This window comes from Lynx canadensis, chromosome B3 (assembly GCF_007474595.2).
Source record: "Lynx canadensis isolate LIC74 chromosome B3, mLynCan4.pri.v2, whole genome shotgun sequence".
Lineage (NCBI taxonomy): Eukaryota > Metazoa > Chordata > Mammalia > Carnivora > Felidae > Lynx > Lynx canadensis.
In genome coordinates this window covers 122,188,223-122,211,079 of record NC_044308.2, presented here as the reverse complement: position 1 = coordinate 122,211,079, position 22,857 = coordinate 122,188,223, and the positions used below count along the sequence as shown (strand labels likewise).

The following is a 22,857-nucleotide window of genomic DNA, read 5'->3' as shown; positions in this document are numbered from 1 at the left end:
GAACTAAGTTTAGGAGCCCAGACTTAAGACTCTGAATTTTGTCTCATACTGGAAATAACTTTAGAAATTTGAGATTCTCAGAGCTGACCTGCAAAGTAACTTTAGCCCTCCAACTTCTGTTTCCTTCCTGTCAGGTGATCAGATCTCAGCTGAGTGTGTCTTCAGTCAGTGACCATGATGCACATAGAGCAGGACTTCAGCCAGTAAGCAAGTGGCAAGCCTATGGACTCCAAGGCTATCCTGGTGAGTGCAGCAGACCCCAAGAGATAAGATCATGTAATCATTTGTCTAATTTCAGAGCTGTGAAGAGAGTGGGGAAGAGTTGTAAGCAAGTATGCAGACAAAGAGTGAAAATAAACACGGAAATATTTCACTGTCAAACCCCTTTTAAATTCTGTCTCATCTAAAATTTCCATTTATTTAACATTCCTGCAGGATAGAACAGGATTCAGTAGTGTCTACCTTACAATGCAGGAAATGACACCAGGTACAAATCAAAAATAAGGATGTTTACTCTAGGCTCCCTGCCACAACTCCAAGCACCTACTCTGGGAGAAGAACTGCTTTGAATGATAGATTAATTCATAGTGGTCACTCTAGTCACAAAGTGACTATGTTCTCATATGGCCAAAAAAAAAACAAAACAAAAAACTTAAAATTTATTGCTGTCCTTAAGGCTGAGCTTTTGAAAAAAGTGTTACAGTTAATGAGATCAAAAGCCCTAACAGACTAAATAATCTAGCATTTGAACTTCAGTAATGTTGGGTAGCTCACTTTACAGGTAATGAAATTAAGATGATAACGAAGAATGGGTAATGTTTTCATTGTTATTTTTTGAGTAAACTATTCCCAACATGGGGCTTGAACTCACGACTGCAAGCTCAAGAGTCACATGCTCTACTGCTTGAGCCAGCCAGACACCTTTAATCTTTTTGTTAAGGATCATGGGGATATAGCAGTTGAATGATTATGAACTATTTAGAAATTACAGAAATGCCTTATTTGGCCAAATATATTTTACCTGGCATCCTTTTTCTTGGAGAGGACATAAAGTTAACATTGTATTTGTGATTTCGAATATGGATTAACAGCAAGAAAAAATCCTAAAAAGAAATACTAATTTTCATTGTACCACGGGCCAGATCTGTGTTACAGCTCTTACTACATTGTGATCACTGATGTATTGGTTAATAACATAGGACAGTATTAACAGCTTCAATACTTCCTTTAAAAGACCTCATGCACTTTAGTTATGTGTAAAAGAAGAAACAAGGGGCTCCTGGGTGGCTCAGTTGAGCATCCAACTCTTGATTTCAGCTCAGGTCATGGGATCGAGCTCCATGTCAGGCTCTGTGCTGAACGTGGATCCTGCTTAAGATTGTTTTTCTCCCTCTGTCCCTCCCCTGCTTGTGTGTGCATGCTCGTGTGCTCTCTCTCTCTTTCTCTCTCTCTCTCAAAAATAAAAGAATAATAATAAATGAATGAATGAATGAATGTCAAATGATGGCTTTATGTACAGAAGCACGGCTCTCCATGAGTTTGAGTAAATGAGAGCATGCATCACCAGCAGTCTTTTATGTACTTTTCTTCAAGGCTGCCTTTTACCTTTCAAGCTTACCTCCTGTTTTCAAGGCTGTGTTTCTCTGTTGCTATGCCTTTTTCCCTTAACAAAACGGGAACAAAAAGTTTGTTCAGACTACAAAGTTACCAACCCCACTCTCATTTTCTGTTGTCCAATGGTATACTTGATTTTGAGGTTTTCTAGGATTTCACATTTAAGCCACATTTTGTGAGTTGGTACCTCATTATGTCCTTAGAGACTTTATCTTCCCTGCCATTGTAAGCTGCATTTAATAGAAGTGTAATGTCCAGAACATGGGAGATGACAATGTCTTCTTATTCAGGCTTGATCAGAAGGATTGTGTTTACTTCTGGATTCTGCTTGTTATAAAGGAACCTGAGCAACCACAACCTGTCCTTACAAGAATGAGCGGGAGGGTCATGAGTTTGAAGATTGAGTCTGGGGAAGAGTAAACCTGAGAGGGAACCTGACAGCATCCAACATTTGAAAGGTTGCCATACACACAAAGGGCTGGTTAAGGCCTAGGTTCTGACATGAGGCTACCTGGCTTCATGTTGTGGCTCTAACCATCCAATATGACCTTGGGCAAGTTTCTTAATCTCTCTTGGCCTCAGTTGCCTGGTATGCAAAATGTATGAAAAAACATACCAGCTTTGTAAGGTTATTATGAAGATTAAATGTGAGTACATGTAAAGTACTTTGATCCATGCCTGGCACACAGGAAATGAGCATTAAATGTTAGCCTTAAAGCTAGAGGTATTTTTGAAGAAGAATAAGAAACTAATTTGGGGTTGCTCTGTGAGTCCGAACCTAAGATCAATATGTGAAAATTAAAAGGCAAAGTTTAATTCATTAAAGGAAATCAACAGTTGTCTAGAGTGGACTGCCTAAAGAGGTCTTTATTTTCCTGACACTAAGTCAGAGGTATTCTTCATTTGATATTTTGGGGAATGTTATAATCAATGCTGATAGATGGTAGGTTGTTGGGGTATTTTTCATATTTTTTTTCCTCTCTCAAAATACTGACAATCCCCTGTCACCTGTGAAATTATTTGGAGAATTTTGCCTGTATGTGAAATGCAAAAGTGGTTTCCACGTTCAGAAACAAATGTTCTCACTCCTGTCCTCCAATTTTAGAGGAGGAAAAGCTCCTCCCATTCAAAGCCAGTCCCTTCACCTCTCTTTCTTTTTCTTTTTTTTTGGGGGGGTTGCTTATCAAAAGATCCCACTTTCTTTTACCTCTTCCAGCTTTCAAAACCTTGCTCTGCTCTTTTCCTCTTTTTGTGTTCAACCAGTTCCTCTTTGCTGGTTCTTTCCTCATAATCTGTAAGCATGCTTAGGTCTTTCCAAACCCTAAAAACCATAAATTTTCCCCTTAAATTCTTCATTCCTCTGTGACTGCTCCTCAGCCTTTGTTCCCTTCATAGCCAGGCTTCTGCAGGGCATTCATTGTCTGCATCACTGTCTCTGCTGTCCTGTCTCCAGGGGTTTCAGAAAGTACATAGTATGTGTTTGTTGAATGTTCAATGAATGGATCCTTACCGTGCATTGGATTCCTGTTCATTATTGTTATTCCTCATTCATCCAGGAGAAAAACGACATTAGATTACTTTCAAGGTCACAGAAGATCCTTTCAGCACAGGTGCTGGAGGTATTTGCATCCTGCCATGTGAGCAGATGTATATATCATCTTTCTTCGCTGTTCTATCAGATTTCAATTGGGAGGCAGAAATCACACCAATTATTTTAACTGAGAGAATTTAACATAACTGTTGTTAGCCAGATATTAGAAAACAAAAAAGGCCAAGGTGGAACACTGAGATACCACAAAGACTGCTGTTGCAGAAAGGGATTACCACCTCTGTAAGTGATAAATGCCTGGTGCATTTGAGGAGTGACTTTTGGCATTTTCAATTCTAAGGTTTGCTTAGGGGTAACATGGTTGATAGTTGTGGAATATTTGTTTCTCTCCCCCCTTTTCCTAAAATTGGAGGATAGAAAGGAGAACATTTGCTTATACATGTGGAAGCCACGAAGCATGAGCAAAGGGTATGGGGCATAAATAATACAGTAATGGGTATAAGGATGTCAACAAAAATAAATTATCTAAATATAACTGATGGAGAATTTTCTCCTCTCCTTCTTTCCCCACCCATCTTTTGTGTAGGATTTATTTTTATCCCAAACCCCTTCCTCCCAGGTTACCAGTGGCACTGGGTGAAGCAGTGTCTTAAGTTATATTCCCAGAAACCTAATGTGTGTAACCTGGACAAACACATGACTAAAGAAGAGACCCAAGACCTCTGGGAACAGAGCAAAGAGTTTCTGAGGTAAGTGTTCGTATTCAGCTCAGGTCACTGCACATCTTTATAGGAACTACTCCAGAACAATTCAGTGAATGTGACTGACGTGTTTTCCCCTCGTTCCCATGCAAATATGGCACAATTATTTTCTTTCCCCTGGGAACATTTGGACAGACACTTTGACAGTTATATTAAACTGAGATCTGTTTTAGGTTCATCATTTATTTTTCTCTCTCAAAAATAAACATAAAAAAAAAGATTTGCTTATAACTTGGATCTCAAGTTCATCCTCCTTACTCATCAGCTGGTCCATTTTCATTCAGCTTCAGCCCTTTTTCTGCTTAAAGTGAGTTCCAGGGTCACCTTGCCGCTTCATTTCATAGAGCATGTGACTCTTAATCTCAGGATTGTAAGTTTGAGCCCAGCATTGGGTGTAGAGATTACTTAAAAAAATAAAATCTTTTTTAAAAAAATAAAGTGAGTTCCTTTGAAGATTTGTGATATTCTGAAAAAATTAACACTAAAAGCTATTGGTTTCCACTCTCCTAGATGAAGTCACTGCTACTAGCAGTTTTATGATGGATTAGTTATTCCTCTTGAGAACTAACATTTGCACCTTAATGTAGTATCACCATTTATTCATTCACAATTTTTTTTATTTTAAAGTAATCTCTATACCCAGCATGGGCCTCGAACTCATGACCCTGAGATCAAGAGTCACATGCTCTATTGGCTGAGCCAGCCAGACATCCTATCATACCACAAATTCTTATTGAGGGTTAGTTGTATACCAGACATAAGGCTAAGCATTGGAGATACAAAGACACATAGGACAGTGTCCTTGTACTCAAGAATGCATAGTCTATGGCAGCAACTCAGTGTCAACAGGAATAATTATAAGGAAGCTTAGAAAGTATTATGATAGGTGTTTAGAAAAATACTGTGGGGGCCAGAGGGAGAAATAATTCCTCTAGGCAAGAAAGAGATGTCAAAGAAGAAAAAATCATTACTATTTTTTAAAATTTTTTCTTGTAACGTTTATTTATTTTTGAGAGTGACAGAGCGTGAGCAGGGGAGGGGCAGAGAGAGAGGGAGACACAGAATCTGAAGCAGGCCCCAGGCTCTGATCTGTCAGCACAGAGTCCAATGCAGGGCTCAAACCCACAAACCATGAGATCGCGACCTGAGCCAAAGTTGGACACTTAAACGAGCCACCCAGGTGCCCTGAAAAAAATTATATTTTAATTGGGTCTTTTATCCTCTTTTTTCTCTGTTGATTTGAACTGGGTCTTCAAAAATGATTAGGAGTTTGCCCGTCAGAAGAGCAGAAAAGCTGTTTGGGGTAGAGAAAGCAGCCTAAGCAAAGAGGGAATATTCAAGGTAGAATAAGTTCTGTGAAATAGTAGTACAGGATGTGGGAGTACAGTTCATGTATTGATTCAACAAATACCTATTGGATTTCTACTGTGTGTCAGATACTGTGCTTGGGTGTTAGAGATTCAAAGACAAGACACAATTCCTGCTTTCAAGGAATTTGTAGGTTAGCTGATGGCAGAGACGTAAAATAAACAGGTACAGAGATATAGTTTATAAGATATGGAAATAGCCATTCAGGTGGCTAGACTGGAGGTAGTTTATAAAAGGTACTTCCTGAAAGTCATGGATAGAATTGGCAAAAGATGTGAAGCAGAAAAATTAAGGGCCAGATTGTAAAGGGTGCAGTGATGTAGAGCACTAGGTCTAGAGTCTGATCACCTGGGTTCACATCCCAGCTCTGCGACTTGAACTAGGTGTGTAAACTTGAGCAAGTTTCTTAACCTTTCTATGCCTTATGGTAGTCCTTTCCTCATTTAATAGCATGAGGATTAAACAAGAGAATTGTGAGAAATGTTTAGAACAGCCCGTTAAAACCATTACACTGGTTTTGTGTGTTGTTTGGACTTAGGGTCACTAATAGTGCAGCTTTCAGGAATTGTCATGTTACTTCTAATAGGGGAAATAAGATTTCCTTAAGTTGAAAGGGGAAAGGAAAACTTAAAATTCATTGGTTTTCCTTTAACATCTTCTTGGTCTGCAGGCTATGGTAAAGTCAGGAGCAGTGGGAAAAACCATCTTAAAGCTTTTAATGGTATCTTGTTTAGAACTGAGAGTAAACTAAAGGAAGATTATGGTTAGAGTTTGCTGCTAAACCAGCCTGTGTTTTCAAGTAATTGATTTTTCTTTCTTCAGACAAATGACTGCAGAAATCCCAATGTCATCTTTTAAGATAGTTTAGATGAACCTCTTTAATAAATCATCCAGTAAACAATGGTGAGATTTTTTTTCTACTAATTAGCTACTAATTAATTCTCTAGTAAATTAGCAAAAATTTAAAATGTGGTGGTCCTGTCTTCTGTTGTCATGGGTTGGAAGAAATTGATAGTCTCAGACATTGCTGGTGGTTGAAAATCAGTTAGGACGCTAGTTCTCCTTCTGTCATTGTGTGATATGTGTTTCAGCTTCCTCTTCTGGGAAACAAAGGAATTAGATTGGAGAAGCCATTTCAGGTGGTTGGATTATAGTCACCTAGACAGTACATGCCAGCTTCCCCTGCTTTCCCAGAGCATATGAGAAAGGGAGAGGGTCTGTCATATAAGATTTCCCTAGAGATTTGGATTTTTGACCATAACATCCACATTGAGAACCACTGAACTAGAGGATCTCTAAGGATCCTTTCCATTTTAATCTTCTAGGTTTCTGTGGTCAGGGAAGAAGAAACTTTTTAAGTAGGAAATGAAGAAGAAATACTTGAACTTAGAGGGAAAAATAGATCTGTTCACAAAATTAGGGCACCTCAATTCTGTGTTTTGTTCAGAGTTTATTGTGAGTGAATAGCTAGAGATTCTTGCACAAGATTATAATAGGTATAAGCATCTTCATTGCAGCATTGTTCATAACGGGAAATAATGAGAAATAACCTAAGTTTCTCTCAGCAAGAGATCGGGTTAATCAAGTATGACATACCTAGCAGTACAACGCAGCCACTATGCAGCCACTCAGAGATCTTAAATCTGACCCTATAGTAAATATAGTAGGGCTACAATCATAATAAATAAAATCATTTTTCAGCATCTGCATCACAGCCACCTTAGTCTGAGCCACCATCATTTACTGCAGCAGCCTCCTGACCTGTCGCCCTGTGTCTGTTTTCATGCCTCTTCAGTCTGTTTTCTTTTTTCTTTTAGAGAGAGTGGGAGCAAGGGAGGAGGGCAGCAGGAGAGGGAGAGAGATCTTAAGCAGGCCCCACGCCCAGTGCAGAGCCTGACCTGGGGCTCAATCCCATGACCCTGGGATCATGACCTGAGCTAAAATCAAAGGTCAGATACTTAACCGAATGAGCCACCCAGGAGCCCCTTCCATCTGTTTTCTAATTAGTATAGAAATCACATCACTTCTCTTATAGTTTCTGATCTACAGTACTGCAGTTCACCTTTGATACAACCATCCAGAGTCGACAAGGATGTCACAGGTTGAGGGCATGGTCTCCAAGCAAGTCACCCTCACTTCAGACTGTAGCCACAAGTTTGGGAGATTCCCCAGGCTACCCACACATCTGACCAACTGGTTACAAATTCAGGGAAGTTCCCATAACCCTCTCAGGTTCATAACTCACTAGAATGACTCACAGAATTTAAGAAAGATTATACTTAGGAATTTAGTTTATTATAAAGGATACAAATCAGGATCATCCAGTGAATCAACATGTAGGGCAGTGTCTGGGAGGGTTCTGAATGCAGAACTTCCATGTCCTCTTTCCATGGACTCAGGATGTGTCACCCTCCTAGGAAGCTCTCCCAAACCTAGCATTCAGTTTTTTGTTGGAGTTTCACTACTTAGGCACGACTGAATTATTAGCCCTATGGTTTAACTCAGTCTCTAGCCCCCTACTCAGCCCCTTGGGTTTATTTAGCTAATACCACTTGACTAAAAGCCTCAACCCCTCTAATCACATAGTTGGTTTTCCTAGACTCATAAGCTCATATCCTGAGTCATCACTTTAGCGTTAACTTAGCTGTGGTCCTAGGGCCCACTGTGAATAACAAAGATACTTCTTTTCCTCCTGGAAATTCCAAGGAATTTTTTTTTTTAAGTTTTCGTTTATTTATTTTGGCAAAGATAGCACGCAAGCAAGGTGGGGGCGGGGAGGGGGGAATCCCAAGCAGGTTCCAAACTGTCAGTGCAGAGCCTGGTGCAGGGCTTGAACTCAAGAACCGTGAGCTCATGACCTAAGCTGAAATCAAGAGTCAGACACTTAACTGACTGAGCCACCCAGGTACCCCTGGAAACTCCAGTGATTTAAAAGCTCTCTCCCGGGGCGCCTGGGTGGCGCAGTCGGTTAAGTGTCCGACTTCAGCCAGGTCACGATCTCGCGGTCCGTGAGTTCGAGCCCCGCGTCAGGCTCTGGGCTGATGGCTCAGAGCCTGGAGCCTGTTTCCCATTCTGTGTCTCCCTCTCTCTCTGCCCCTCCCCCGTTCATGCTCTGTTTCTCTCTGTCCCAAAAATAAATAAACGTTGAAAAAAAAAAATTTTTTTAAAAAAATAAAAGCTCTCTCCCAAGAACCAGGAACAAAGGCCAGTGAAAATTTGTTGTTAATGCAACTCCATTATATTTAGAATAAAATCAGAAGTCTTTACCATGGTCTACAAGGCCTTGGTGATCCAGCCACCAGCCACCTCTCCAACCTACTCTCCTACCATTCCTTTTCATTTATTGTCCTCCAGCTGTAGTGGCGTCCATGCTGTTCCCTTAAACACATGAGAAATGCTCAGATTCATTGTGTAAGCTGTTCCGTCTACCTGGAAAGCTCTTCCCTTAGGTAACCAATGACTTCCTTCCTTTAGGTCTTTGGATCTCATCATCTTATAAGAGATGATTTCCTTATCAAGTTAAAAATAGTACCCCATTTTCCCTCACTCTTTATCTTCTTGCCTTCTGTTTGTTTTCTTCAGTGCATGTAATTGCCAATAAGTATTTGTGGAATTAGTGGATCCTTTCTTACACCGTTTGAATTTTGTGAATGTATTATCTATTCAAAAACAACTTTAAAGAATAAGACAAGGAGAAGTACTAATTTAAATGAAGCGACGTTGCTTTATTCCTTAAGTTAGCTTTTGAAATAATTTGCACCTGTTTTTGTATATGTGAAAGTTTTTTCCATTAATGTCCTCAGTGTGGAAGCAGAATTAATCCCTTCTCCTTTTCTACTCCTTTAAAACTTTGTGGTGCTATTTATTATAAACATTTATTAGAGTGAATCCAGTCATCAAGCACTTCTCTCCACTACCGTGGCCCTTCCCCCACCCCAGATTCTGAAAAGTTTGTAATCTTGATACCAACCACGGTTCTTTATATATTTTAGAAGGTGTTCTTTAAATATTATTTTAACTAAGTTGATATTCTCTCAGTTAGCCTGATAAAAACATTCTGAATTTGAGAAGGATCAATTGAAGATTGTATAGTATCTTCCCACTTTATTTTCATTAATTTATTAACTTATCTACTTGTGTTTTTGGAAATACTTGATGCTAGCACAGATACGGAGATTAAAATTCACTCCCTGCCTTTGAGGAAGGGACTAATTAAAGAAGGATTTCAAGTACTTACATACAGAATTTATAGATGAATAAGCCATGTAAGTGAGTTGAGGAAGTTGCTGTGGGGGCACAGTAGAGGGAGAGACTGAAACTAGAAAACAGTTTCCCTGAAGAAGAAGGGAGGTTAAAGTGTGTGCAAGTCAGAACAATCTGCTGTACAAAGAGTAGAGTAGAAGAGGAGAGAGAACATGACAGTAGAGAAAAGTGTATGGCCAAAGGCACAGCCATGAAAAATGGACCCTCCCTGTGGGGAATGCTTGGAGGTGAAACCAGAAAAGTGAGTTAGAACCACATTATAAGGGGGGTTGCATGCCTTATGGCAAAGTGTGGACTTGGTCCTATAAACAGTGGGAGTTCATCAAGATTAGTAACCGATTTTTCACTTTAGAAAGATACTTCTTATACCATGAGGAAAATGGACTGAAAATACAGTTGTTGGAAAAAACACAATTAAGAATTTAGCTTAGAGGCACCTGGGTGGCTCAGTTGGTCAAGCATCTGACTTCAGCTCAGGTCATGATCTCACGGTTCAGTTCGGTTTGTGAGTTCAAGCCGCACAATGGGCTTTGTGCTGTCAGCATGGATCCTGTTTCGGATCCTCTGTCCCCCCTCTCTGCTCCTACTCCACACGCGTACATGCTTTCTCTCTCTTCTCTCTCTCTCTCTCTCTCTCTTTCTCAAAAATAAATAAACATTTAAAAAAATCTAGCTTAATAATCCATGCACAAGATGATAAAGGTCTGGAAAAGACATTGTTAACAAGGCTTGCTGACCAAGAGATTATGCGAATCAAGAGACAAGAAGTTAAGGATTATCCACGGATAATAGGGCAAAACTGAGGTTTTTGTTGTGAGTTTTTTTTCCAGTACTATTGATATAATTGATGTACATTTTATTAGTTCAGGGTGTACAATATAGCAATTTGATATGTGTATATATTGCAGAATGATTACTGTAATAAGTTAACAACAGTCACCTTACAGAGTTATAATTTATTTTTCTTGTGATGAGACCTTTAAGATCTGCTCTCTTGGCAAATACACAATACAGCATTGTTAGCTATAGTCACCATGCTGTATATTGCATCCCCAGCACTTACTTTCCTATAGCTGGAAGTTTTCACTTTTTGACCACATTCACTCATCTCGCCCACACGCACCCGTTCCTACCTTTGGCACCTTCAGTCTTCTCGGTTTCTGCAGGTTTGGATTTTTTAGATTCTGCGTATGAGTAAGATCACACAGTATTTGTCTTTCCCCGTCTGACATTTCACTTAGCACAGTGCCCTCGAGGTTCATGTTGTCACACATGGCAGGATTTCCTTTTTTATGGCTGAATAATATTCGTGTATGGGTTGTGTATCACATTTTCTTTATCCATTCATTCATCGGTGGACACTAAGGTTGTTTCTTTGTCTTGGCTGTTACAAATAATACTGCAGTTATTTATGTAAAACTGTAGAGGTTCCTCAAAAATAAAAAATAGGACTACCAGAGGGTGCAGCTGTTCCACAGCTGGGTATATCTCCAGAGGAGACGAAAACATTGTCTCGAAAAGATAACTACACCTCCACATTCATTGTAACATTATAATCTAAGATTTTTAATGGAAATAGGATTAGAGGAAGAGAAGAAGGAGCAGAGACAATCCTTAGTGTAGTTTAGAGATTCATGTTTCTGAAATGCCTGTGGAGTATCCAGGTAAGTGTGTCCAGTATCCCTCTGGAAACATGGAACTGAGTTTAGGAGTGAAGTCAGAGAGGGAGATGTGGGGGTTCTACATAAAGACCATAGTATAGCATGGTATGTGGCTGGCTCAGTCAGTAGAGTGTGCAACTCTTGATGTTGGGGTCATGAGTCCAAGCCCCACATTGGGCATAGAGTTTACTTTAAAAAAAAAAAAAGACTAATGAAGCAATGAGAATGGATGTGATTGTTTGTTTAGTGGAAAACATACAGAGAAAAGAAAGCCATTAGCTCTAGAAAGTATCAGCTTGGGTTGGGGGAATGCTATTAGAAGTCAAGACAGGAAAATGTTTCCAGAATAAAAGAAGGGCCAACCATGTCAGTAGGCCTAAGGACAATTAAGTGGTGTACTTGAAATTAAGAAACTACTTTTGGTGGAGTGGTGGAAGCAGAAGTCAGGTTGCAGTGAGGGTGGCCACTGTGCAGTCCTTTTGGGAAGGTTCGATTGTGAAGGGAAGGAGAGAGGTGGGGCAGAAGGAAATGGGACATAGGCAGGGTACTCGACTAAGAGGTTAAGTTAAGAAGATGCTTGTTGTTTTTTCTTAAGTATGTGGAAGTGTTGAACGTTTCTGCAGATCAAGAGAAAGACCAAAGTGCAGAGGAAGACTGGAAAATAGGAGCAGAAAGGTGATGAATGAAGGAATGTCTCTGAGGCTGTGTCAGGGAAATGGGAGGCAACATAGGTGTAGAATTGGCCTTCGAGGAAAGAAGTAGAACCCCTGCTGAAACCAGGAGGGAGGGAAGGACAGAGTACAGATTATGCAAAGTTTAGAGGTATGGGAGAGAAAGCTCAAAGTTGCTCACTGGATGTTTTGCTCAGGCCTCTGGACTCTTGTTGTCCTCAAAGGGAGTAAGAGCAGGACTCACAACTTAAGATGGATGCTGAAGGTTTAGAACAGAAGGTAGATTAACTGAGAGTAAATATTTGCAAGATAGCAAAACAGTGTTGGCAATCCAGATGGAATTAACTGGATGTCCATGTTCAGGGTTTGACTGTGAGGTTTAGGTTGAGAAGGGAGACAACTGGAAGCACTCAAATTCTGAGAAAATGGAGTTCTGAGAACAGGAGGTGGAACCTTAGGTTTAATGGATGTGAGAGACTAGGAGAGGAAGAACAGAAAGTTGTTCTCATGGAGGGAAATATTCAGAGTTAGAAAGGACACAATTTCCAAGCTTTTAAAAATGATTGAAAAAAATAAATACCTGTAATAGTATTTTATCAAAAACAGCCTTCAGACCTTTTCTGCCCTCAGACGTTTACTTTCACAACGATTTGCTAATGTCCCTTGAAGCAAGGAAGAAAAGACCATGCCAGTGCTTAGTTATGACACCCAAACTCCCCACTGCACAATGAGTGGACAGGCAGGACAGTCCATTTTCACCCAGTTAGGTACAGTTGAAAGCGGCACCATAAATGCCAGCGCGTACATAAAGCACTTAGCCATGACAGGAAATGAGCAGACTGCTGTGTGGGCACATTGACCAGGGGAGAAGGTGGCCAGCTGACCCATCCATCATGGGTGCCTGGAGCTGCAGCAGAGGCAGGGAGCGGAGTGTGTTTGCTTTCAGTGAGAACCAGTAATCAAGGTCATATTTGGTTGAAAACATTCTTTTAGATAATTGGATGAAGATTTAAAGTTAGGTGCCAGCATACCCCTTGCATTCCTTAGAGTGGATGTGGCAGCTCTGTTGGCACCAAGCCTTAAGCCTTCTTGGCCTCCTTTTGGACAAGTCAGGTTTAAAAAGAGAACAGCCCACCCCCTTTATTAATCCATCAGTATTTCCTGCTTGCAAATGATCTGGGAGTGCGTTAAACTTGGTTTTGGCTTTAAACTATTCACAGTGCTTAAGGGTGAATATTTTGGAATCTTTGTTACCCAAAGCCCACAGGGACCAGAATGTCACTAAGTAGTGCTGAGATAGGAAGTGGCCAGTGTTAGCCAGTAGTGCTCTCACATCTGCAAAGCTGGTCTTATAATTGTTGTGACTTTCCTTCCAGAAATTCCTTCAAAGACAAGAATTGAAATTGTGTTCTCAGAAGACAATATGAAATCAAGGGTGGAATCATATACTAACTACATGGGTCTAACACATTACACAAAATGTGTGTGTGTGTATGTAATTATCCTCACAATGGCACACTCAGTCATCACAACTGTACTTTCACTGCACAAGTCGGCTTTTTTTTAAGTTTGTTTAAGTTTTTGTTTTTGTTTTTGAGTTTGTTTATTTGAGAGAGGGAGAGAGGGAATCCCAAGCAGGCCCCACACTAACAGTGTGGGACCTGATGTGGGGCTCAGTCTCACAACTGCAAGATCATGACCTGAGCCAAAATCAAGAGTTGGATGCTTTGCCAACTGAGCCACCCAGGCACCCCTTACTGCACAAGTCTTTAAGCCTTTTTTTTTCTTTTTTGTTATGTGGCCTGGGCTTAATGCTCTTATACGCTTACACCAATCCCCCCAAGAATACAAGGCAAAACCCAAAGCCATCCTTATAGTGATACAATTAAGGTAGAAAAGAGATGTTCTTTTGGTTTCCTAAAACAGGAAAAAATTGTGAAAGGTATATCATAGAGGGCAGGGCGCCTGGGTGTCTCAGTTAAGCCTCCAACTTCAGCTCAGGTCATGATCTCATGGTTCGTGGGTTCAAGCCCTGTGTCAGGCTCTGTGCTGACAGCTGAGCCTGGGGCCTGCTTCAGATTCTGTCTCTACCTCTTTCTGCCCCTCTCCTGCTCACACTCTGCCTGTCTCTCTCTCTCTCTCTCTCTCTCTCTCTCTCTCTCTCTCTCTCTCAAAAATAAATAAAAATTTTTTAAAAAGGTACAGGAGGATTCTGGTCATGTTTGGTCATTACTATAATTTTGATAATTTTACTAATACCATAAATCTTTGTTAATTACAATAGCATATACCTTGAATCTTTTGATGGAAAAGCAGCTTGTTGATGCCATACCAGATGTCTGAAATACCATCACCCTCTATATTATTTTTAGAGCTGCATTGTTGTTATCTTTATTTGTTCAGATTGGTCTAGTTTGGGGTTTGGGGTTTTTTTTTTAGGTTGTTGGGTTTTTTTTGTTTTTTATTTTGTTTTGTTTTTTTAAGTTTATTTATTTTTGAGAGGGATAGAGTGCGCTCAGGGGAGGGCAGAGAGAGAGGAAGACACAGAATCCAAATCAGTCTCCAGGCTCTGAGCTATCAGCATAGAACCCGATGCAGGGCTTGCACTCATGAACCATGAGATCATGACATGAGCCAAAGTCAGACTGAGCCACCCAGGCGCCCCTAGTTTTGGGGGCTTTTGTTTGTTTTTAATTAATTTCCCTGTATTTTTTTTTTTTTTTTTTTTTTGGAGCACACGAGTCAGGGAGAGGGGCAGAGGGAGGGAGAGAGAGAATACTAAACAGGCTCCAACAGCACAGAGCCCAGTGCAAGGCTCGATCCCACAACCCTGGGATCATGACCTGAGCTGAAATCAAGAGTCCAATGCTTAACCAGCTGAGCCACCCAGGTGCCCTGGTCTAGTTTTTGTTTTAGTTGTTGTTGTTTTTAGTGTTTATTTATTTTAAGAAAGAGAGAGTGGGGAAGAGAATCCCAAGCTGACAGCACAGAGCCCCACACAGGGCTTGATCTCATGAACCATGAGATCATGACCTAAGCTGAAATCAAGAGTCTGACTAACCGACTAAGCCACCCAGGCACCCCTGGTCTAGTTTTAGTATAATAGTATGGGTTTCTCATCAAGAATAAAATGATCTTTTATTGATCTAGAAAGATGGAAGGTATTTTGTTTTGTTTTTTAATTTTGGCTGAAATAGTGTTTCCCAAAGTATGGCCCCTGATTCATCAGCATCACTTTGGGAACTTAGAGATTCAGATTCTTAGGCTCCACCCTAGACCTGCTGAATCAGAATTTGTAGGCCTGGGCCCAGCCATGCAAATTTTAACAAGCCTCTAGATGATTCTCATGAGCATTAAAATTTGGAAACCACTTGGCAGAAACTAAGTGGCATACACACTGATACATCAGATTCACTTGAGTCCAGAAATAAGAGGTCGTTCTTATTTTTCTGTCTCAAGTCTAGTAAGGTAGATTGTATTCTCCTGGGGGATCATTAGGGAGTTCTTTTATCTGTACCTTTAGTTGAAGACACATAGATAGAATTCAGGTTGTGTTAGTAACTGTGCATTCCTTTTTTTTTTTTTCTTTCAGTTTTTAGTTTTTACATGTAGAAAATTTAAATAATGTATGGTCATTCTGCATGATAACTGTTCATCCCAGATAGTGGCAGTAACTGGCCAAGCTTACATGTTGTTTCCCCTAAATTGTTACTAGTTATCCATTTTTTCTCATGCCAAGTGTCCCTGAGACCTTACCTGAGTTTGGTGATTCACCAGCAGGGCTCACAATATAGTTGTCTTCATGGATAGGATTTATTCCAGTTCAAAGAATACAGAGCACAATCAGTGAAGGGAAAAGATGAATTGAGCAGAGTCCTGGGAAAATCAGCCTCAAGCTTCCAGGGTTTTCTCCCAGTGAAGTCACACAAGGTGTGCTTAATTCCCCCGATAACAAGTTGTGACAAATTTGAAATGTTGTCTACCCGGGAAGCTCAGTGCCCAGGTTTTGACTAGGGGCTGGTCACATTGACAGTCTCTGTCTGACATATATCAAAATTCTAGACTCCCAGAAGGAAGCTGGTGTTTAACGTAAACCTTATTATTTTGCAGAAAAAGTTTAGGCCCAGTGAGCAGCAGTTCTGGGAACGGTGTGAACCTCCCCAAATTCCGAGTTCCAGATGCTTGCCAATGACCAGGCCTTTCAAAGGATAGCAGTCAGATCTGCTGTGTTTCTTTTCTGCACTGCTGTCCTAAATAAATCAGTGTTCCATTCCTTTTAGCTGCTGGTCTTGATGTATATCTGTGTCATGGTGTCTTTCTTAGAATGTAAACTCTGTGAGGACAGATAGCATCTATTCTGTAAACTCTGTCAAACATCAAGACGAGTGCCACTTACAGTGTGAGTCTCTAATAAATCCTTTGCTTCTGCTCATGTCGTATGCCTGTATTGCCCACTGCTCCACTCCCTGTTTAAGTGCTGGCCATTCTTCAATGCCTTGTTCAACTCCCAACTCTGCCATGAAGCCTTAACTGATTAGACAGCTAACTTTGAGCTCTCCTTTTTTCTTAATTCTATTGTCCTTCAAAGTCTTGTGATGTTCAGTTTGGTACAGATTTTATACTGCCTTGAATTTTCCCCTCATTTTTTCTTCTTATCTGTCATCTCTTGTCAAATATAAACTCCTTAAAGCAGTTTAATCTTTTCTTTTTATTTTTTTTTTTTATTAATTTTTTTTTCAACGTTTATTCATTTTTGGGACAGAGAGAGACAGAGCATGAACGGGGGAGGGGCAGAGAGAGAGGGAGACACAGAATTGGAAACAGGCTCCAGGCTCCGAGCCATCAGCCCAGAGCCTGACGCGGGGCTCGAACTCACGGACTGCGAGATCGTGACCTGGCTGAAGTCGGACGCCCAACCGACTGCGCCATCCAGGCGCCCCTAATCTTTTCTTTTTAAACACGAGTGGTTTTGGGACCAAAAAAAAATTCGATCAATTGATGATATAAATCACATAGGAAAAAAAACTAAAATTACTAGGCCTAGCATTCTTGCATTTTTAGGTATTCAGAGGTAAATCAAAGAAGCTTCTTCCTCTTTAGAAAAAGAATAGGTGAGGTGCCTGGGTGGCTCAAGTAGGTTAAGTGTCCAACTTCAGCTCAGGTCATGATCTTGCAGTTTGTGAGTTCAAGCCCTGCGTCAGGTTCTGTGCTGACAACTCAGAGCCTGGAGCCTGCTTCGGATTCTGCGTCACCCTCTCTCTCTCTGCCCCTCCCCTGCTTGACTTCTGTCTCTCTCTCTCAAAAATAAATAAACATTAAAAGAAAAGGAAAAACATAGTTAATCCCATAGATTTGATGAGACAGGATGTAATTGCAGGAAGTGCATGTCTCTGTTTTACAGAAACCCCCTGTGTTTTGAAATGGATGTCCAGAACCAAATCAATTACAGTGGTCCTTAATTGTTAGCTAAGCCTCAATTATCTAAGCTGTTTTATAGGGTTAAAGAAATCTTGTTACACCGGTTATTTTTGGTTGTATACTATATTTTGCCAAACTTTGTCCCCCAACCTATAATTCTGGGAAGCCACCATCATTAGACATAGTGATACCTATGATTAATCATACCCCACTTTGAGCAAACCAAATAGAACATGCTCTGTTAGCCAATTTTTCAATTACCCGTAGTGTCTGTGGTCCCATTTCCAGTGGATGGGTAAAAACATTTCTGTTGTTATTCTTATTTTGTCATTATTGAGATGCCGGAGACTTGCCACTTAAAATTGATCCCGTTTAGCAGAGGATTTAGAACAAGGACTGAAAATGAGAGATGCTAACATGTTTTTTTAGTGTTATTATATTCTTGGTCAACTCATTTGTCTTTTCTCATTTTTCCTATCAAGATCTTGGCCAACAGCTTATACCAAGGAAAGCAGATTTACTCCAGGCAGAGAGCCTTTGCTGCCAATTGAGGTGAATAATTCAATCCTCTTTTGTCCCTAATCTTCACAGGCTTAAGGAAGTGAATAAACGGAGACCCCGAAGTTTACTGGAGAAGTTGCGCTGGGTGACCCTAGGCTACCATTATAACTGGGACAGTAAGGTATTCACATTTTCTTGCTAATTCCATTGTCTTCCACTTTTTACACTCCTTGGGCTCAGTGATTGGATTTCTTCCTGGCCACTATTTTAAAGTATCAGATTATCCATTTGTGCAGGGATCTCTTTCATCTGTCTCTTAAAATCCTCTTGATAACAGTATCTCAAGAGGAATGAGTAATTTTTCCCAGGATGAAATTTCTTCTTCAAATGCCCTTACGTTATATTATTTCATCAGAAGTCATTGGTGCTCTAAGTACATTTCAGGGATATAGATTTTTCTTTATTGTATTTAAGAACAATTCTCAATTAAAATCTTTATTTCCATTATTGTTTAGTGTTTGTTGAGCCTGTATTTTCTTTTTTTTTCCATCAAATAATTTAATACATGTTGAGATATGTTTATAGTTATAGATACATCTTTATACATTGTCTTTGTCTACCAGAGGTCTTTAAGCAAAAGCACAGATTTTAATAAATTTGACAGCAAAGAAGATCATCTAGAATTGGTAGATGATTTGACTTATATACTTTGAGTGATTGTGTGGAAAATACATCATTGGTTAGGATGGATATGAACCCTGGCAATTTCTTTTTTTTTTTTAATATGAAATTTATTGTCAAATTGGTTTCCATATAAACACCAGTGCTCATCCCAACAGGTGCCCTCCTCAGTGCCCATCACCCACTTTCCCCTCCCTCCCACCCCCAATAACCCTCAGTTTATTCTCAGTTTTTTTTTTTTTAATTTTTTTTTTTAACGTTTATTTATTTTTGAGACAGAGAGAGACACAGCATGAACGGGGAGGGGCAGAGAGAGAGGGAGACACAGAATCGGAAGCAGGCTCCAGGCTCTGAGCCATCAGCCCAGAGCCCGCTGCGGGGCTCGAACTCACGGACCGCGAGATCATGACCTGAGCTGAAGTCGGACGCTTAACCGACTGAGCCACCCAGGCGCCCCTATTCTCAGTTTTTAAGAGTCTCTTATGATTTGGCTCCCTCCCTCTCTTTTTTTTTTTTTCTTCCTTCCCCTCCCCCACAGTCTTATGTTAAGTTTCTCAGGATCCACATAAGAGTGAAAACACATGGTATCTGTCTTTCTCAACATCACTCCTCATCAGGGAAATAGAAATCAAAACCACACTGAGATACATTCTCACACCAGTCAGAGTGGCTACAATGAACAAATCAGGAGACTATAGATGCTGGAGAGGATGTGGAGAAACGGGAACCCTCTTGCACTGTTGGTGGGAATGCAAACTGGTGCAGCCACCGTGGAAAACAGTGTGGAGGTTCCTCAAAAAATTAAAAATAGATCTACCCTCTGACCCAGCAATAGCACTGCTAGGAATTTACCCAAGGGAAACAGGAGTGCTGATGCACAGGGGCACTTGTACCCCAATGTTTATAACAGCACTTTCAACAAAAGCCAAATTATGGAAAGAGCCTAAATGTCCATCGACTGACGAATGGATAAAGAAGTTGTGGTTTATATACACAATGGAATACTACTTGGCAATGAGAAAGAATGAAATACGGCCTTTTGTAGCGATGTGGTTGGAACTAGAGAGTGTTATGCTAAGAGCCTGTATTTTCTACATGATACCTATTTGGTGTAAAAAAAAGGAGCTCCATATACTTCTGGTGTACTTTTCCATGAACTCAAAAAAGACACCTTTGCCTGCTATATAAGGTCTGAGTAAGACACAGATGGGAAAAAATGTCCTACAGTTAACAAAGTTCTCTTTTCTTAAAGTACGATTTCCTTTCCTGACCTCTCTGCTTCCAAAAGTTCCTCCTTTATCACTGGCAGCCTGTCTCCATGAGATGTTTGCCACCAAGTGGAAGGACTAATTCTTAGAATAAACTGAATAAACAGAATGGCATAGACCCATCTTCCCACTAACTAGTTACTTTCTAAAAGCTCCATAGTTTCAGTGAAACCAGCTTATTAACAAATACATTTAACTGCTCAAAATAAGGATAAATGTTGCTCAGAAATGTTCATGATATAATTCTTACTTTCAGTGATGCAGATTCAGTGGAAATATAGATATCTGTGTTTGGGGAAATAGCCTGTGATTCTTTCTGGCTTAGCCAGCCCAGGATTGAATATGAATATTCAGTATTCAATATTGAATAGGATAGTGCCTACCTCATAAGGTGGGTATGAGAGTCAGAGGCTCAATGCCCGCATAACAGCAGTGCTAGGCTGTTCTGTGCAGTTAAATGCATTAACACAGTAAATGTTAGCTCATTGTTTTTTATGATGTTATTTTTATTGGTGGTACTGTTATTCCCCCAGGACTTAAAGGTACTCTCATTTACTAAGAAAAATGTGGAGTGAAAAATTACCAGAAACTAAATGAGTAAGCAGAGAAAAGTGGAAGAGACATAAGAAGACTAGTGGATAGACAGTTTGGATGGAGTTAGAAGCCCACAAAGGCACTTCTTTGATCACAGCACAGCCAGCCTTGTGTTGGAACAGTGGCTCTGAGTAGTTGATCTTGTGAAGAACTGAAACTTGAAAGGGTGGAGAAAATCCCTTAAAGTTCTCTTCAAGAATAAATAGGAACTCTTATTTACAGTTCAGGAAAAGGAGAAGGAAAAAATAAAAGAGAAATTTCAACTGAGGAGACTTGGCCATCCATCAAAGACTTATCACATCCTTAACCTGAAGTTAAAGCTCACTTCTGGCCAAAGTAAATACATTCTCTCCAGAGCTTTGCTACAGCTGGGGTACATCAGGACACTCGCGGAGATTTAAGACAGAAGTGGGTTTTCTAATCATTTTGAGGTTGATTGGGCAAAGGGCGATGTGAGAGCAGCAGCGAGACAAAGGGGATTGGGGCTGCTGCAGGCTTACCTCACTGGGGTAGCCCTCACCCTCGTCTACCACCTTGACGTGCTCCTGAATTGCTGGGTTTTGGAAAGAAAGAGTCTTCTGGCCTCTTTTTTTTTTTTTTTTTTTTTTTAAGAGAAAGATATTTGTGATCTTTATGTGCTAAAAACAGTTCAGAGAGATGAATGCTGAAAATTACTTCCATTTTAAGGTCCCACCTTGACCACGGTATAAGTCAGTTTCAGTTCCAAAGTTTTGAGCATGGCATCTTGTCAGATTGACCAGTGAAATTGGCAGTAGGCCATATATGGGCTGAAGGTCCTAAAACCAAACTGGCTATCATGTTTGAGTTGCTTTTTTTTTAATAAGCTTTGTATTTTAGAATAGTTTTAGATTTGCAGAAAAGTTGAAAAGATAGTACAGGGTTCTCATATACCTTACACCCAGTTTTCCCTATTATTAACATCTTACATTATTATGGTATCTTTGTCTTACCTAATGAACCAATGTTAATACATTATTATAATGGTGAAGTCCATATTTCATTCACATTTCCTTAGTTTTTCATTCAATTTTCTTAGATTTTTTTTAATGTTTATTTATTTTTGAGAGACAGAGGGTGAGTGGGGGAGGGGCAAAGAGAAAGGGAGACACAGAATCCAAAGCAGGCTCCAGGCTCTGAGCTTTCAGCACAGAGCCTGACACGGGGCTCGAACTCATGAACCGCAAAATCATGACCTGAGCTAAAGTTGGCTATTTAACCAACTGAGCCACCCTGGCGCCCCTCAGTTTTCTTAGTTTTTAACTGATGTCCTTTTTCTGTTCCAAGACATCACATTACATTTAGTCATCATGTACCTCTTGGCAGTGACAGTTTTGAGTTGCTCTTTTATCTTTTTTTTTTTTAATTTTTTTTTAATGTTTATTTATTTTTGACAGAGACAGAATGCGAGTGGGTTAGGGGCAGAGAGAGAGGGAGACACAGAAGCAGAAGCAGGCTCCAGGCTCTGACCTTTCAGCACAGAGCCCAACGCGGGGCTCGAACTCACAAACCGTGAGATCACGACCTGAGCCGAAGTCGGACGCTCAACCGACTGAGCCACCCAGGCACCCCGAGTTGCTCTTTTATCTTAAGAGAATGATCCTATTTGGGATTAAAGTATACCAGAGAGAGACATAATAATTGTTTCATGTATAGACTCCATACAGGGTGAACTTGTTTAATTTATCACTGCATGACATGGTGCCTGCCATGTTATAGGTGCTCAGTATTTTGTTTTTCTTTTTTTTAATGGTTTGTTTATTTTTAATATGAAATTTATTGTCAAATTGGTTTCCATACAACACCCAGTGCTCATCCCAACAGGTGCCCTCAATACCCATCACCCACTTTCCCCTCCCTCCCATCCCCCATCAACCCTCAGTTTATTCTCAGTTTTTAAGAGCCTCTTATGGTTTGCCTCCTTCCCTTCTCTGTAACTTTTTTTCCCCATCCCCTCCCCCATGGTCTTCTGTTAAGTTTCTCAGGATCCACATAAGAGTGAAAACATGTGGTATCTGTCTTTCTCTGTTTGACTTATTTCACTTAGCATAACACTCTCCAGTTCCATCCACATTGCTACAAAAGGCCATATTTCATTCTTTCTCATTGCCAAGTAGTATTCCATTATGTATATAAACCACAACTTCTTTATCCATTCATCAGTTGATGGACATTTAGGCTCTTTCCATAATTTGGCTATTGTTGAAAGTGCTGCTATAAACATTGGGGTACAAGTGCCCCTGTGCATCAGCACTCCTGTATCCCTTGGGTAAATTCCTAGCAGTGCTATTGCTGGGTCAGAGGGTAGATCTACTTTTAATTTTTTGAGGAACCTCCACACTGTTTTCCAGAGTAGCTGCACCAGTTTGCAATCGCACCAGCAGTGCAAGAGGGTTCCCGTTTCCCCACATCCTCTCCAGCATCTATAGTCTCCTGATTTGTTCATTTTAGCCACTCTGACTGGTGTGAGGTGATATCTCAGTGTGGTTT

The 22,857-nt window shown here is 40.3% G+C and overlaps 1 protein-coding gene across 2 annotated transcripts in view; it reads left to right on the top strand.

Moving 5' to 3' along the window:
* Positions 1–22,857, top strand: part of ALKBH1 (alkB homolog 1, histone H2A dioxygenase) — a 28,367-nt gene that overhangs the window by 2,789 nt on the left and 2,721 nt on the right. The window contains exons 2-4 of one of the 2 annotated variants that reach the window (XM_030319681.1): positions 135–243; positions 3,783–3,912; positions 17,897–17,987. In XM_030319681.1, coding sequence (XP_030175541.1) covers positions 135–243; positions 3,783–3,912; positions 17,897–17,987 — 330 coding nt within the window. Of the gene's footprint in view, positions 1–134; positions 244–3,749; positions 3,913–17,896; positions 17,988–22,857 lie in introns of both variants that reach the window. The other variant, XM_030319680.1, reaches the window with a different exon arrangement.